The sequence below is a fragment of the Nymphalis io genome, chromosome 3, assembly GCF_905147045.1.
Source record: "Nymphalis io chromosome 3, ilAglIoxx1.1, whole genome shotgun sequence".
Classification (NCBI taxonomy): Eukaryota; Metazoa; Arthropoda; class Insecta; order Lepidoptera; family Nymphalidae; genus Nymphalis; species Nymphalis io.
In genome coordinates, this window is record NC_065890.1 from 12,338,379 (window position 1) to 12,353,276 (window position 14,898).

The following is a 14,898-nucleotide window of genomic DNA, read 5'->3' on the forward strand; positions in this document are numbered from 1 at the left end:
TTAAATTCATAAATATTTTGCGACGCATAAACACCATGTATAATGTCTCATAACATAAGATTCGTTCATATCGAGCAATCTTCATAAGTTTAATTACATTTTTTTGTCACTCGTTTTTGCACTATTTTTTAATCAAAATCAAATTCAATCAATCGCATGTGCGCATTTGATACTATGAATATATTAAAATTACTGTTCTATATGAAAATATTTTTTGGAAAAAATTTCTATTAAAATCTACATTTTTACTAAAGAATTAGTTTATACGCGCTAATCTCAGGATCTACCGGTCCGGTTAAAGATAAAACTGCGCGGAGCAGCTAGTAACGATTAAATTGAATTTAAAAAACGTACGTAGCAACACGTAACAGTTTCACAAAAAATTAAAATAGAATCACATCAGAGTTGAACTAATAAAGCACAATGTCACGAGTAACATAGTAGGTAAAATATAATTAATAAATGTGAACACGTATCGTAATGGAGTGGTATAGTTGTTCGCACGCGAGTGAGTCGCTAACGCATGTGGGCGGCGCGTGTTGCAGGGCAAGGGCGCGCGCACGCCGGCCGACGAGCAGCCGCCCGCGCAGGTGAGTGCACACGACCCGGACGCGCATACACTACCTTATAAACGACTAACTTTTATGCTTGTTTGATATCTTTTCGAGTTGACTTTTTAATTTGGATGGTTTTTAATTTGGTTTGTAATTCAAATTTTAGGTCGTAGACGTTGAAAATTTCGCGTATTACGCATCAAAATATTATATATATGTAGAATTCAGTGAAATTATATATTATATACTTATTAAAGAGTCTTCTTTAGTTAGTTCTATTGTAATAAATGTAAAATGCTACTTCTATTATTTTAATTAAATTTCGTTTTTAATCATAAAAAAGTTATCCAAATCAATAGAGAATGTTTTGGCTTTAACGATCTAAAGTCCCTCAGAGATGTCAAACCATAAATTATGAGTAACAGCACCATATTGAACGGTGAAGGAAAACATCGTGAGGAAACCTGCATGTGTCTAATTTCATTGAAATTCTGCCACATGTGTATAATGTGGAAGAAGCTCCAAACCTTCTCCTCAAAAGGCAGAGGAGGCCTTAGCCCAGAAGTGGGACATTAACAGACTGTTACTGTACTAAATTAGTTAAGACGATGTCGTAGCCGAAAACTATTAATAGTTAAGGTTATCTATTTGTACAAGTCGTTATAGTCAGTTTTGACCATGAAATTAAACTTTGTTTTAAATATATCCTTTTCAAGATAATTGAATTAACTTTTAATTTACATCTACAATCTCCGCATATGCACGTATTTACATCAAAATATCTATTTATAATGTTATAAAGTAAATAATATTTTTTTGTTGTGCATGCCGTACTTTAATTTGCATGTTTAATCACATACACAAAACATGTGCGAAATTGGCGTCTACATTTTAAAATTATTAAAATATATGGTTTAGTTTATTTCAATTTAATTTTGAAGAACACTATACGGGCTTGTATGCTGAATATTTTATCGTTGTGTTGCCTTTAATTGTTGTCAATACAAATGCTGGTAGTATTGTGTACGTTTAATTTTCATTTCATTAAGCATTTTATTATTTTTCATGACGCATTTTTTTATTATTTTTTTTGTTATAAAGGGCTTAGTTATTCTAAAAAATCAAATTAAAATAACAATCTAGATAAATTAACGAAAGTATATAATAGATTACATTTTTATTTTAGTACAATACGTCCATAGAAATGTCGAATCTTTTATCGGTAATTTTTAAAATAAATGAATAGCCAATGACGAATTCATATTTCTATAGGAAATGGTCGTTGAAGCGCCAAATCAAGCCGTGGAAAACGCAGCGATGGAACAGTACGAACAATCGATAGCAAAGTAAGTGTCCCTCTCCATATATTGGACAGATGATTTTTGTCAACTGTCAGTTTTTACTTTTATTTTGAAATTTTACTATCATTTCTAGTTTTAATATTCTCTATTTCGTTTATTATGTTTGTTACTTTTCAATGTAGATATATGAATCCGCGCGCACAAGCCAGTACCTAATATTTACAGAATGAACTCCAGCCTGCAGGATATACAGAGTGACATCGCGCGGCTCGCCAGTCAACAAAGCCAGCTGCAGCAACAGCAACAGCAGCAGCAACAGCAGCAACAAAATCAACAGTTACAGCAGCAGTTGCAACAACAGCAACAACAATTGCAACAGCAGCAACAACAGTTGCAGCAGCAGCAACAGCAAGCGAAGCAAATGTTCCAACAGCATCAGCCGCCACAATCACCCTTCCAGCAACAGTATCAAAACATTCAAACAAACATTCCTCAACTGGTAAGTTTTTAAATGTCAACCTAAAATAAACACACGCAAGAAGCACAGTGGTTATGGGCTCGTTCTCCTGTTGCGGCCATAAGCTTTATACTCCCTGATATCACTGTAAAATATTTCAAGTCGGCAAGTTCTTTTAGATCGAGAAATTATTAATATTGATTACTCAATTATTAAAATAAATCGTTAAGCATTAAATGTAATTACCAATCAATTAATATATAAATGCTTCGTAAATCGTCGTCGTTGGCTACGGCTCAACTCAAGTCCTAACAGACACTTCTCAGCCTAACCTTTAAATTCACACAAACACGAAGCAGCTGACGCACAACTCACGCCTCCGCCCACTCGATTGCAGCACAGCCAATTCAGCTCACAGCACAATGTGTCGCGGCCGATCAACGCGTTCGGGTCCACGCCGCACCTCCCGCGCGACTTCTACTACGAGGCGAACCAGACGGGCCAGCCGGGCGGCCAGCAGGTCGGCCCTCAAGGCGGCCAGCAGAACTTCCAGTATCAGTACAGGGATATAGAACAAGATTTCGGTCGGCAGCAGTTCTACCTGCACGACAGTCCGGCGCCCCCGCAGCGACGCACGTGGGCGCAGCACGCGCAGCTGCAGCAGGAGAACGAGCTCCGGGGCTGGCAGGTAGGCACTGTGCCGGGCGGGCCAAGGGGATATACACTGTCGTGGGGCACGAGTCGCGGTATATACGGTCGGTGTGTATACGGTATATAAATATGTATAAGGAAATTTGAAAGTTGTAAATAAGATAAATATTAATATGCCGTATTATGGTTGGAAATTGTACTAGCACATTGTTTATTGAAGTCAATCTAACATTTAGTTAATTCAAATTACAGCTACATCAGCAGAACCACCAGCAGAACCAGTACCACCAACCGCAACCTGAACCGGCGCAGAGGACGTGGAATTCTCCCTCGCCTCAACCACCTCCCGAAAAAAACTGGAACCCGCAGGGCTTCGTCTTACACGAAAGGGCGAACCAGCCCTTCCAGGTTCACTACAACACTGATCGGTACCAGAACGGCACCGAGAACGTTCGAGAAACGCAAAACCATTTGAGCTATACTGTGATAAACCCTAATCAATACGCATCGCAATCGCCGCCGCTATCGAGTCCGCGACGTTCGAGGACTCCCCAACGTCAAGGATCCCTGCCAGAGGCTCGGCGACCCGAGCCAGTAGGGCTCCACCAGCTGCACTCGCCACATCCGCCGCAATATGCGCAAACTCACCAGCCACACCAACCTCATCAGACACAACAGACGCATCAACCTCACCAGACACTCCAGGCACAAAATTCCGTCCCGGCGCCCCCCGACGACATGGAACCCCAAAACATATCTTTCATCGGCAACGCCGAGGACGACGCGCTCCGGCAGGGCATCAATAGACTGAACATCTCGTCCGGCACGCGGACCTACCGCATCCCGTCGCCGACGAGGCCCTCGCTCGGCCGGAACTCGTTCCAACGACCCGAGGAACCCGCCGAGACGAACGAGAAAGGGTTTTACATTTCGTTCGACAACGAGCAACCGAAACGACCCAAGCCGCCGCTGCGGGCGAAGCGGGGCTCCCCGCGGAAGGAGCGCTCCGAGTACGCCAGCCCCGAGCGGAGTCCCGAGAGCACGTGGAGCGACGACAGGCGAGACGACAGGCGAGATGACAGGCGCGAAGAGCGTTGCGACGAGCGCCGGGAGACGCCTCGAACGGAGGCGCCGCGGGAGCGACCGCGCCCGCCTAGTGCGGAGCCCGCCGCGCTCGTCATCGGCGAGCTCAACCCCGACCCCGTGAGTATACATATCGGCAACCGTAATCATCATATTATATATACATTTCTGGTCTATTTAGTGTAAGTACCTCAGTCTGACTAATTAGCCATTAACAGAATAACAATCTAATATTGTGTAATACATTTGTAACACGACAAAATGAATATATTTACGATCGACTCGATCGCAATTTAATGTATGCGAATGTACCTCTAATCTAAACCGGCAGAATTCCGCCGAGGAAATGGAGCGCAAGAAGGAGCGCATCATGATGCTGTCGCTGCAGCGGCGGCAGCGGGCGGACGAGGCGCGCGCGCGGGCCGAGGCGGCGGCGGCGGCGCGGCGCGCGCGCGACGAGGCCGAGGCCGAGGTGAAGGCGGCGCGCAAGGAGGAGCAGGCGCGCCGCCGGCAGGCCATCCTCGCGCAGTACAAGCTCAAGAAGGCCGTGGAGGAGGCCGAGCGGGAGGTGCGCTGTCCTTGTAGCCCGCCGCGACCGCTCCGCGAGGGCGACTACTAACGCACTCGTCCTGGGTTCCAGGGAAAAGTGTTCGACAAGTCCGAGTTCCTGGACACGTTGTCGCGCGGCGGCATGAACGTGGGCGGCGCGACCGGCCCGCCCACCGGTGGGGCGCGGTTGCGGGGCAAGCTGCCGGCGCGGGCGAGACCCAAGACCATCCACGTGGACAGCGGCGCGCTGCAGGCCGCCGAGGGGATGCTGGCGGGCAAGCAGCCCTCCGCTACCAATCTCACCGGTATTATTCGACACTTGAGCCCTAATGTATCCACTCAAACACGTACACGAAGCACTATTACAAGTACAAAACCATTATACGTTCGTTTTAATTTGTTATGCTTATCTTATTTAATGAACTTAAGTAGCATAAAACAAAGTAGATTCGTGTCTGTCCACTTGCTTTGTAACGACACAACGGATTTTAATGGGATGTGCTCCGTTACTGAGGTATTTAATTTTGAAAATTTTTAGATTGGCGATTAATAAAGCAGCTACAATGTACTTTTATAGCGCTAATATAGCTGATTAAACCACTCGAGATATATCAAATTAATGTACGACTGAAAGATAAAATATTAATATTTTTTGACAAAAAGTTCACGACGGTATAAAACCATTTATTTTTGTCACACAGTATTAGTATCTATCAAAATATACATCATTTTTTGTATACAAAAAATATTGTCTAAACTTTGTCATTTCCAGTAGTAAATTTAATAGATATTTAAATAAACGTGATATTATAAAAGACGTGGGTGTGGTAAAATCGGTAGGGACAGAACCAGCGGGCTGATTATAATATTTGTTATTATATCACTAACTTACCGATGCGTTAAGGCGGGAAGCGAGTCACTTCACACCGAAACACATGAACTCTGAAGTTCCTGATATACATACATACACGAACTATACAGTCGGTTTTATTATCAGAAGTATATAGTAATATTATATCTGCCAAAAGTATATCTCTATTATTTACTCTTAGCAAGCTCTTAGCAAAATGTTGATATAAAATAAGAAAATTCAAAATCAGCTTTAAAACACATCGATCAAATTACATACAAACTACCCACCTCTCAAAACCTTAAAGCTAAAGCTCGCATGAGATGTGGCTAAGATAATTTGTTACAATGCTAGATATTATTTAACAGCACTCTAATCAATGTTGAAACGTTTCTTTTGAAATTTGCTAACTAAAGCTATTAACTGTATAGTTTTTTTTGACACGACATTGCGTTTTTGATTTAGCTTTTAAACAAAGCAGCTCAAATTCGGACAAACATATATGTAATTGTTTAACGTTTTATTTTCATCGTTAGTAATAATTTGAGCTACTTTGTTAAACTTATGATTACATGCGCTTATAATACGTAAGATTTATTATACTGCAAAGATTGCCATTCAAATGATCGACGAAATTAAATTATCCAATAATAATTTGTCAGGAAAAGTTAGTATATTATTAAAAAAATAATGAATGTAACCAAAATATTTGTAACCGTCTCGAAAACGTTGTATCAATATTACTTTGCAGTCAATAAAATACGTATATCAGTGATCATTATAAGCACTACACTTATTGATTTGCGGCTGCCCCCCCTGCTTTGTTCGCTATGTCCCGTGCGGCGGCGTGCGTGTGCGTGTGCGTGTACGTGTGCGTGTACGTGTGCAGGCACCATGCGACGCGACTACTACCGCGGCTCGCAGGACAACCTCGCCGAGAGGGCTGCCCTCTACAGAGGTAATTCGTTATTTATGCATATATTAACGATAATCTACTGGTGGTAGGGCTTTGTGCAAGCTCGTCTGAGTAGGTACCACCCACTCATCACATACCGCAAAACAGAAGTACTTGGTATTGTTATGTTCCAGTTTGAAGGATGAGTAAGCCAGTGTAATTACAGGTTCAAGGGACATAAAATCTTAGGTCCCAAGGTTGGTGGCGCATTGGCTATGTAAGCAATGGTTAACATTCCTGACAATGCCAATGTCTAAGGGCGTTGGTGATCACTTACCATCAGGTGGCCTATATGCTCGTCCGCCTTCCTATTCTATAAAAAAAAATTATATAGCCTTATAGTTTTTAATCTATCCTATTATTATAGGACAGATTAAAAATATTTTATAGAGGCTGCTGCAATGTCTATTCTGTATTTGTGTGCTAAGATATGAAATGACGTAAACGAAATATTTCACAACATATTCAAATTAATGTTTTCTTTTTGTAGCCAGCGCTATTGCATGATTTCTGTTTTACACATTTGAATATTTATTTACAAATTATTTCTATATAATATTTAATCAAATGCAGTCAGCGGTTCAGAAATTTTTAATTACATGTTTTTTTCGTTTCTAAACTTCAAAGTAATCTTAATGACACTTGAAGGCTTTGTAAGCAATTTTAATTGCAGGTTCATAAGTTTCCCTCTCAACGTTCATTTTAGCTGTTAATCATAAGATATATTTAAATTTATTCTAATGTTATAAGTTTCATTTCCTTCCTTTGCAATAAATAATACAAATGTAAACGTCTCGTCGTGTAATACGAGGTGTTTTCGGCGCAGAGTCCCCGGTGGAGGACCGCGGCGGAGTGTCGCCCGGCAGCGCGTCCAGCGGCCTGGGCCGGCGCGGCTCCTGCAAGACCTCGCGAGGTGAGCCTCGCACCCTCAACTCCCTCCCACGCCCCTCTGCTATCGCTACTAACGATGATCGCTTCGCTATAGAGCGGACCCATTTGTTTATCTAGATATAAAACGTAAAGTGCCTTATGCTGAGGCTGACAAAATTTAAAACTTTTCTATTATATTTTAATAAAATATTATATATGATTAATACAATTATTTTATTATAATTAATTTACAAGTGGGATCTGTGAGGTTGATTGTCATCTCGTTTTTTGGTCTATATAATTCAATTTTTCAAAATTATTTCCAATCAGATAAATACTTTATTATTTTTATTATATTACATGAGATGACGATTTAAAAATATTTTTGTGTTGAGGATGCAAGAATGTTTTTAAACAGTATTATATGAATAATATGTATAAAAACATGCTTCTGTCCTTCAGATAAAACAATACAATTTTTTTCCACCATTTATGAAAAATTGTATTTATTTTTTAAACATGTTTTGGATTTTTTTGTGAATGAACGAACACGTTTGATTGGTCATATGGCTCAGTACCCCTTAGTCGGTGAAGCTTCTTTGATTTTTATTTGTAGACGCTTTACCTTTATTTATATTTTATTTAAAGATTTATTATATATGTGTATGATTTCAACAATGCATAGATTGGCTAGATACACTCCATATGCAAAATTACGCTTTATATATTTTTTATTTTGGCCGTATTAGTTAGTTTGCAATCCCGAACTAAAACAACAGAGAGAGGTTTTCAGTAGCTTTTTTTCAACAGAATACGAAACCCCCTCTAGACCTTCCGCGCATATCATAATCGGTTCCCAACGATTCGTGTTGCGTGTCATAAATACATTCAATTTGACCGATGTTTTGCATTCGCGTTTATAAACTTTTGTTTGCTACATGCCTATACCAATGTATGAGTAATGAGAGTTCGGTCGCCGGGGCCCGCTCGTGGCTCGCATGCGGCCAGGGCTGCCAGGTGTATGATTAGAACGATCCTTGTATGATGAAATGGCATGCTTAATACCATGAAACTGTAGTCAGTATTTACAGAAATTGGTAAATATTTTGTTTGGTTCCTAAGAAAGATCGCCGAGTAGATGTGTTTCGTTTTCCGTTTTTATATTGTCACTGAAGCAATAATTTTATTTGAAAGTAAATATGACTGGCAGCCCTGCGTGCGGTCGCGGGGCTCCATCGCATGTTGCTGTGTGATGCGATACATGTATAGGATACATTTCAGAGCGTGTGAATGATGAACCACAGTCGACACGTGGAAGGTCTAAATATTCCACTTACCAGAATAACTTTAAGGCGGGGAGGAAATCTAGCTCTCTTATGAACTTGTGCGGTAAGACACATTTGAATAAACACAGATGTAACTTGTACAGGCTTCACTCACGGTAGCCGGTGCCCCGCTTGGTGAGGTTCTTTTTTTCGTTGCAGCATGTAGGGGGATGTTGCGTCTATTGTGGAACATATCTACCCATATCAGATAATAATATATAAATTATAGTCTTTATACTGTCATGATTTTTTTTTTAATCTATATTTTTTTTTCATATATTTCCAAGAAAAAACGAACTTGAAAACGAATAAATTCAAGTATACGACCAAAATTATAGTCGTTTTGTAATATTAAAACGGTGCTTATGTCGCTGTACACAATTTCGAAATTAAACTAATATGATGGGACTAAAAACAAACATCGCTATCCTTTTTTAATTGCGCACATAAGAAGGAGATAGCACTATCTTTAATTTATTCAATTTTGTTTAGAAATCGTGTAAAGAATACCGATATGATAATTGTGTTTTCGAACACAATTTGTTTGAAGATTAATACATCCCCCTATTGCGTATTCTGTCTTGTGCACATCACGTTATTATTTGGGTCGTAGCAATTTATTGTCTATGGTATCGTTGCTGTAAGGTTGTGGTTTAATTTCAAAAGGTAATTACATCTTATTATATTTATGTGATGCATGCTCCTATTTATAATTTTATTTCAACTGGTGTTGGTATGACATCGTCTTCTTAAAATTGTGCTAAATATTTAATAAAAAAAATCGATCGTTATTTATTTATCAATGATATAATAAATAATGCGACTATAAAACTTAACGCAATGTGATTTTTCATATTTATAATTACTGTTATTGTTTGTTTTTAAGTTAAATTATTATAATTAAATTATATCCATAGTTAATTTATATTAGTTAAAGATAAATGTGCTTCTTTAATTTTTTTTTAAAATAAGGTACAAATTTTAGTCTACATTTTTGTTGTTTTTGTTTTATCTTTTTTTTAAATGCTTATCATAGACAAGATGTTGAAAAATGTAAGCTTTTTGTTGATATAAGTTGGTGCCTTATAATTTTGTTTTGCGATATTTGTTCATATGAATGTTCGAAACGCTTGCAGATGTAATCAGACGCTTAATGTCGTAGAACATTCAAGATTATGTTTTTATTATCTCCAGTTTTCTTAATATATCGAAAATAATATAACATTATTAGCTTTTTAGATAAATAGATTCTAATGATTTAGTTATATATATAATAGATTTTTTATAGAGCATAAAAACACATTTTAAAATTCATAACTTTTCTTTGCTAACCCTAAACTTATGCTAGATTTAATGATACGTTTACTAACTGGGAAACTAACATTCGGCCTTCCTTTATTTTAAACATAATTATTAAATAATCTGTTTATTTTAATAATAAAGTAATAAAAACAATAAAAATGTAAAAAATTAAAACTGCTAAAGTTTAAGTTAAAATCTAAATTAAATCTCTTACAGATTTTAGGCTTAGTGTTTAATTCAAGAACAGTATTATGAAAAATTTTTGTCAATTATCTTACTAAATTTCAAAAACTTGGATTTAATCATTTTAAATAATTTTTACAATTTATATAAATAAAGTTTTTTAATTAAAATCTTTTGCTTCCTTAAATTTTTTGGAAATATACGAATCAGAAATTCAATCAAGGGTTTTTTTATCAGTTTACTTGCCGTCAGCTTTTCATTGTGTGTGTATGTTGGAGTCATTTTTGATATATATATGAAATATACTCGACTCCTCGAAAATAGCAAAAACGGTGGATATTCAAACAGTATTAGTTTGAAAGTCGCGTTTCGTCGACTACGTTTAAAAGACGAGTGAGTGTTCGGCCGGGTGCGAAAGCCGTGCTCGTGCGGCGCGAGTGTCGTGCGAGTGCCGCGCGAGTGCCGCGCGAGTGCCGTGCGAGTACAGTGGCGCGTGTGCAGACTCGGGGCTGGGCCGCGCCACGCCGCCGCGCCGCGCCGCGTCGCCCGGCCTGCGCGCGCTGGGCTCGCCGGCGTCGGGCCCCGGCTCGCTGCCCGGCGCGCTGCCCGGCGCCATCGGCAAGCGGCGCCACGACGACTCCTCCGACGTGTCCTCCACGCACTCCTCCATCATGGACTACTCCGGTGAGTGCTGCCGCCCGCCCCGCCCGAGGGCGACCGTCGTCGTAGACTCGATAGAGGACTAGCGTAGTGTTGTAAATTATAATTATTTACGTTGAAGGCGCTAAGTAATTTAGTTGTAAGAATTAGCGTTAATGAGGTTAAATTTTTTAATGCTTTTTTAATAAATTTGATTATCGAAAGCTGTGTTATCGGGTGTGTACGTTGTCAATAATGGTGACAAAATTTACCCTCATTACTGGTTGTTTATTCTAGAATATTTAATTAAAACGTATAAACGAAACCTGAAGACTCGACCCAACCGAGTGATTTATATATTTTGCATAATTAGATATTTATTTCACTTTTTAAAGCAACCTGCCGAGAACGACGTAAAGGTCTAAGTTTAACGTTACTACGTAGGTAGTTAAGTTCACAACTAATTGCATACTGAACACACAGTCACGAGTAATATCAGTTTAGCGATGTCATGCCAACTACCTTTATGAGTTACTTTAAGGCATGGTTTGAGAACAGTACTTGAATGAGAGCATTTTGTAATTGTATTCTAACAAAAGGAATTATTTGTCCCTCGTTAATCGTTATCGCTTAACATTCGCTTCCTCACACAATTCAAATTAACACCATCACGGCACAACACATTAATGTCGCATCATTTGCCTCATGTTCGATTCACGTGTTTGTTACTATAGATTATACTTTACTTGCAACTTCAATAATTGTAATAAAACTGTCATGTTAAAAGATTAGTTTAGATTTTAGTGTCAACCTAGGATGTTCGTAGAATTTTTTGTACACACTTTAAAACAGATTTAAGATGAATACCATTCTCGAGATTTACTTCACCCCACTGACTAGATGCGCTTATAGATACCACCGTTTTTACAACAAAATCTAGGATATGAAATTTCACCTGAACGTGTTCAGAAACTTGCCTCCCTGTACCAGGTCCGAGATTATATAAACAGCCAGCGACGAAATCGAACCGTGGGATAATGTTGAACGCGGTGGAGTACTGCGTGTTCCCGGGCGCCGTCAACGCGGAGGCGAAGCGCCGCGTGCTCGAGGAAATCGCGCGCTCTGAGAGCAAGCACTTCCTCGTGCTGTTCCGCGACGCCGGCTGCCAGTTCCGGGCGCTCTACAGCTACTGTCCGGACACCGACACCGTGGCCAAGCTCTACGGCACGGGGCCCAAGCACGTCAACGACCGCATGTTCGACAAGTTCTTCAAGTGAGTGCTTCGTCGACAATGAACAATATTTAATAAACAATAATACATACATCGCCCACACCTCAATGATAATTAAAAATGTTATTCTTTCAGATACAATTCGGGCAGTAAATGTTTCTCTCAAGTGCATACGAAACATCTCACTGTCACGATCGACGCATTCACGATACACAACTCGCTGTGGCAGGGCAAAAAGGTGCAACTTCCCAGCAAGAAGGACATGGCTCTCGTCATATAGAGAAGGGCGCGCACGACGCGAAGTCGACACTTGTCTTCGCCCATGTCACGCCGGTGTCATCGCGGCCCAATCGCGTTGCAGGCCGCCACGTCGTCACCTATGGTATTTCCAAACCCGCTACGTGATTGGTCCGATGACAGATGACAGATGACGTCCGAGTCGGATGACGTAACTAATTAAAGAGTCCACGATATCTAGTCGCAGGCGGCGTCGAGTCGAGCCTTATTACTCTTCAGTTTAAAACGCTTCGGTAGCGATTAAAGCCAGTGTTGTATTATCGGTTAGTGCATTTCGCGAGGTGAGGACGTTAGGAGGACGTTAATTTAATATATTATACAGGTTGTTGACTGCATTTACTATGTCTTAATGATCACAGATTAAACAAACTAATTTTAATCTATGCCACTAAGACGGCCCGTGAATGCAGCGTGTGGAGTGTTGTCGACCGATGTTATTGTTCGGTCACCGGTAACGTAACTGTTTCTAGTAAGTCATTTGCGACGTTTTCAACATTATGCGATTGTGAATGAGGTCTGTGTCATATTGTACAGTTAGAATGGATAGGAGGGTCGAAAACTCGAATGTTTGAAGAAGCTCGTAGCCTAACTGGAATGTTATAGAAATCTTAAAATATATTGGCTTTAAAGCGTTGTTTACGATTTTAACATGTTTTAGCGTATTCATTGCTTAGGTAAAATGCATTGGCTTTAATAAAATGTATGTTAAAACGTGCGTCACACGTTCTAGTTAGGTTAGGAGTTCGAAGGTGACGGTTATGGCTAACGAATGGTCCGAAAAGCGTTTCGTTTTTATTTTACGTGAGTTACGTTTGATTTGAGTTTCGTTTTCACACTTTTAAATAAATTCATTAAATTAGTAATTTCGAAAGTTACAAAAATATATCAATTTTTTAACAGACTTAATATGTGATATAGGCTGAGAAGTATAAAACGTATACCAATTTTTAATGTAAGCGAAATAAGTTTATAATTGAGCTGTGACTTTCGAAATGACTATGAAATTCACTCAGTAGTGGCCAGTCGTAACATAAACTTTTCACACTGGTGTACAAATACATATAAACGATACATATACATATAACTTGCCTTAAAGTACTATTTAATAAGAATTATAATATGACTATTATTTCAAGTGATTTATTTGAACTTTTTTTTCACTTTGAGTTTCTAACGATCTTTTGGGGGTCCAAATTTGTACACGAGTGTGACAAAGCGTTTGTGCTCACACGTTTGCACTCGTTTGGTTCGATACAAAGGGATCATTGTACGCGATGTTGCCATATGTATTAGTGAGATGGTCGATACGTTCCAGTGATTTCTCTAAAATGATGTACCATCTAGGATCAGAGTCAGTTGTAATGCTCTTAGATAAATCGATTTGGTAACTCCCACGAGCGCGACGGGCTCAATTTTGACGTTTGTATATTTTATTCACTGCCATTTTGTTATAATACTCAATTTTAAAAAGCAGTTTTATATGCGAAGTTTCTGGAACGTTGTTTGGTAATTCTCGATTAGTGACTAAGATTTTAAAATGTTGTTATAAACATTCCTTGGCGCCAAAGGTTAGGGGAATAACCAGATAGCAGTCGTTGATAATATAAGCTCGAATTTGAAGATTTTTATATAGCAGAGTATCTTCGAAAAGCGATGAATACGAATCGAACGTCAAAATATTCACGGATGCGTGAGAGTTATCAAATTATAAGCAATGCCTTGTTATATCTCTTAAGAAAATAACAAATTCACAAACTAATCTTTGCTTACTCGTAATATGTAACTTGTTAGTGATTATTTCAATTGACTGGAGTTATGATTAAGATAATGAATATTCGTTTAAATGACCTTCATTTATGTTGATTAAAATCCGATTTTTTAATGCTTGTATAGCTAAAATAAGACAAGGCACATTTTACGTGGTAATTGTACTGCCTTATTCTGTAAATAATTGTTTTCTTTTTTTGTATACAGCTATTTATTAAAACGATGTTAAACGAAAAATTGATGAATATCATTTTTCATTGTTCAATGATTGGTCATCAATTATATACTACCGATAGTGTATGGTATGCAAATATATTGTATTATTAAAAAGCATAACGAAATAATATTGAATTTCATATTAACTGGTTGTTTTATTTATACATAACTACTAAACGACCCGATTTATGACCAGTAATGGGATTTTTGAACGATTGTACATGTTGAGTCTACAGGGTTACAGGGTAATATGTCACGATCCTTTTAAAGGGTTATAGTTCAGGACAATAGCTATCAAATGACCCCCAAAATGCTTATGCAAAAGTGTATCGTTTTCGAGTTATTAATTTTTTAATATTTTTTTTATTTAAAGGATGTTTAAGATTCTAAAATTCAATAAAAAAAAATCAACGTATTTTCCCAATTTTTTTTTGTATTTCTTGCTAGGGTACATCCTAGTTAATAATAACCAGTTATAAAACAAAAACAATCTTTAAGCATTTTTAAATTACAGATCCAAAACTGTACAACTTTTCGATTTTTAATTTTGATTCTTTAAGTTACTCGCAATTTTTTTGTAAAAATCACTATGGCTCTTATCGTGCGGATCATTTTAAAAACATCTGCGTTTCCTTAGCTATCCATCGGTACATAAAAAGTACAGTAAC

The 14,898-nt window shown here is 38.6% G+C and overlaps 1 protein-coding gene across 11 annotated transcripts in view; it reads left to right on the plus strand.

Annotated features, from left to right (window-relative positions):
* The window catches only part of LOC126781195 (patronin-like), a 55,414-nt gene extending 41,038 nt beyond the window's left edge, over positions 1–14,376 (plus strand). For 4 of the 11 annotated variants that reach the window (XM_050506043.1, XM_050506040.1, XM_050506045.1 and 1 more), the window contains 13 exons: positions 546–590; positions 1,827–1,900; positions 2,081–2,354; positions 2,710–3,000; positions 3,216–4,166; positions 4,378–4,614; positions 4,687–4,900; positions 6,335–6,403; positions 7,227–7,313; positions 8,552–8,659; positions 10,582–10,764; positions 11,710–11,992; positions 12,086–14,376. In XM_050506043.1, the coding sequence (XP_050362000.1) occupies positions 546–590; positions 1,827–1,900; positions 2,081–2,354; positions 2,710–3,000; positions 3,216–4,166; positions 4,378–4,614; positions 4,687–4,900; positions 6,335–6,403; positions 7,227–7,313; positions 8,552–8,659; positions 10,582–10,764; positions 11,710–11,992; positions 12,086–12,230 (2,961 nt within the window). In that variant the 3' untranslated portion in view covers positions 12,231–14,376. The remainder of the gene's footprint in view (positions 1–545; positions 591–1,826; positions 1,901–2,080; positions 2,355–2,709; positions 3,001–3,215; positions 4,167–4,377; positions 4,615–4,686; positions 4,901–6,334; positions 6,404–7,226; positions 7,314–8,551; positions 8,660–10,581; positions 10,765–11,709; positions 11,993–12,085) is intronic. The other 7 variants (XM_050506041.1, XM_050506049.1, XM_050506046.1 and 4 more) reach the window with 7 other exon arrangements.
* The last annotated feature ends 522 nt before the right edge of the window (positions 14,377–14,898 follow it).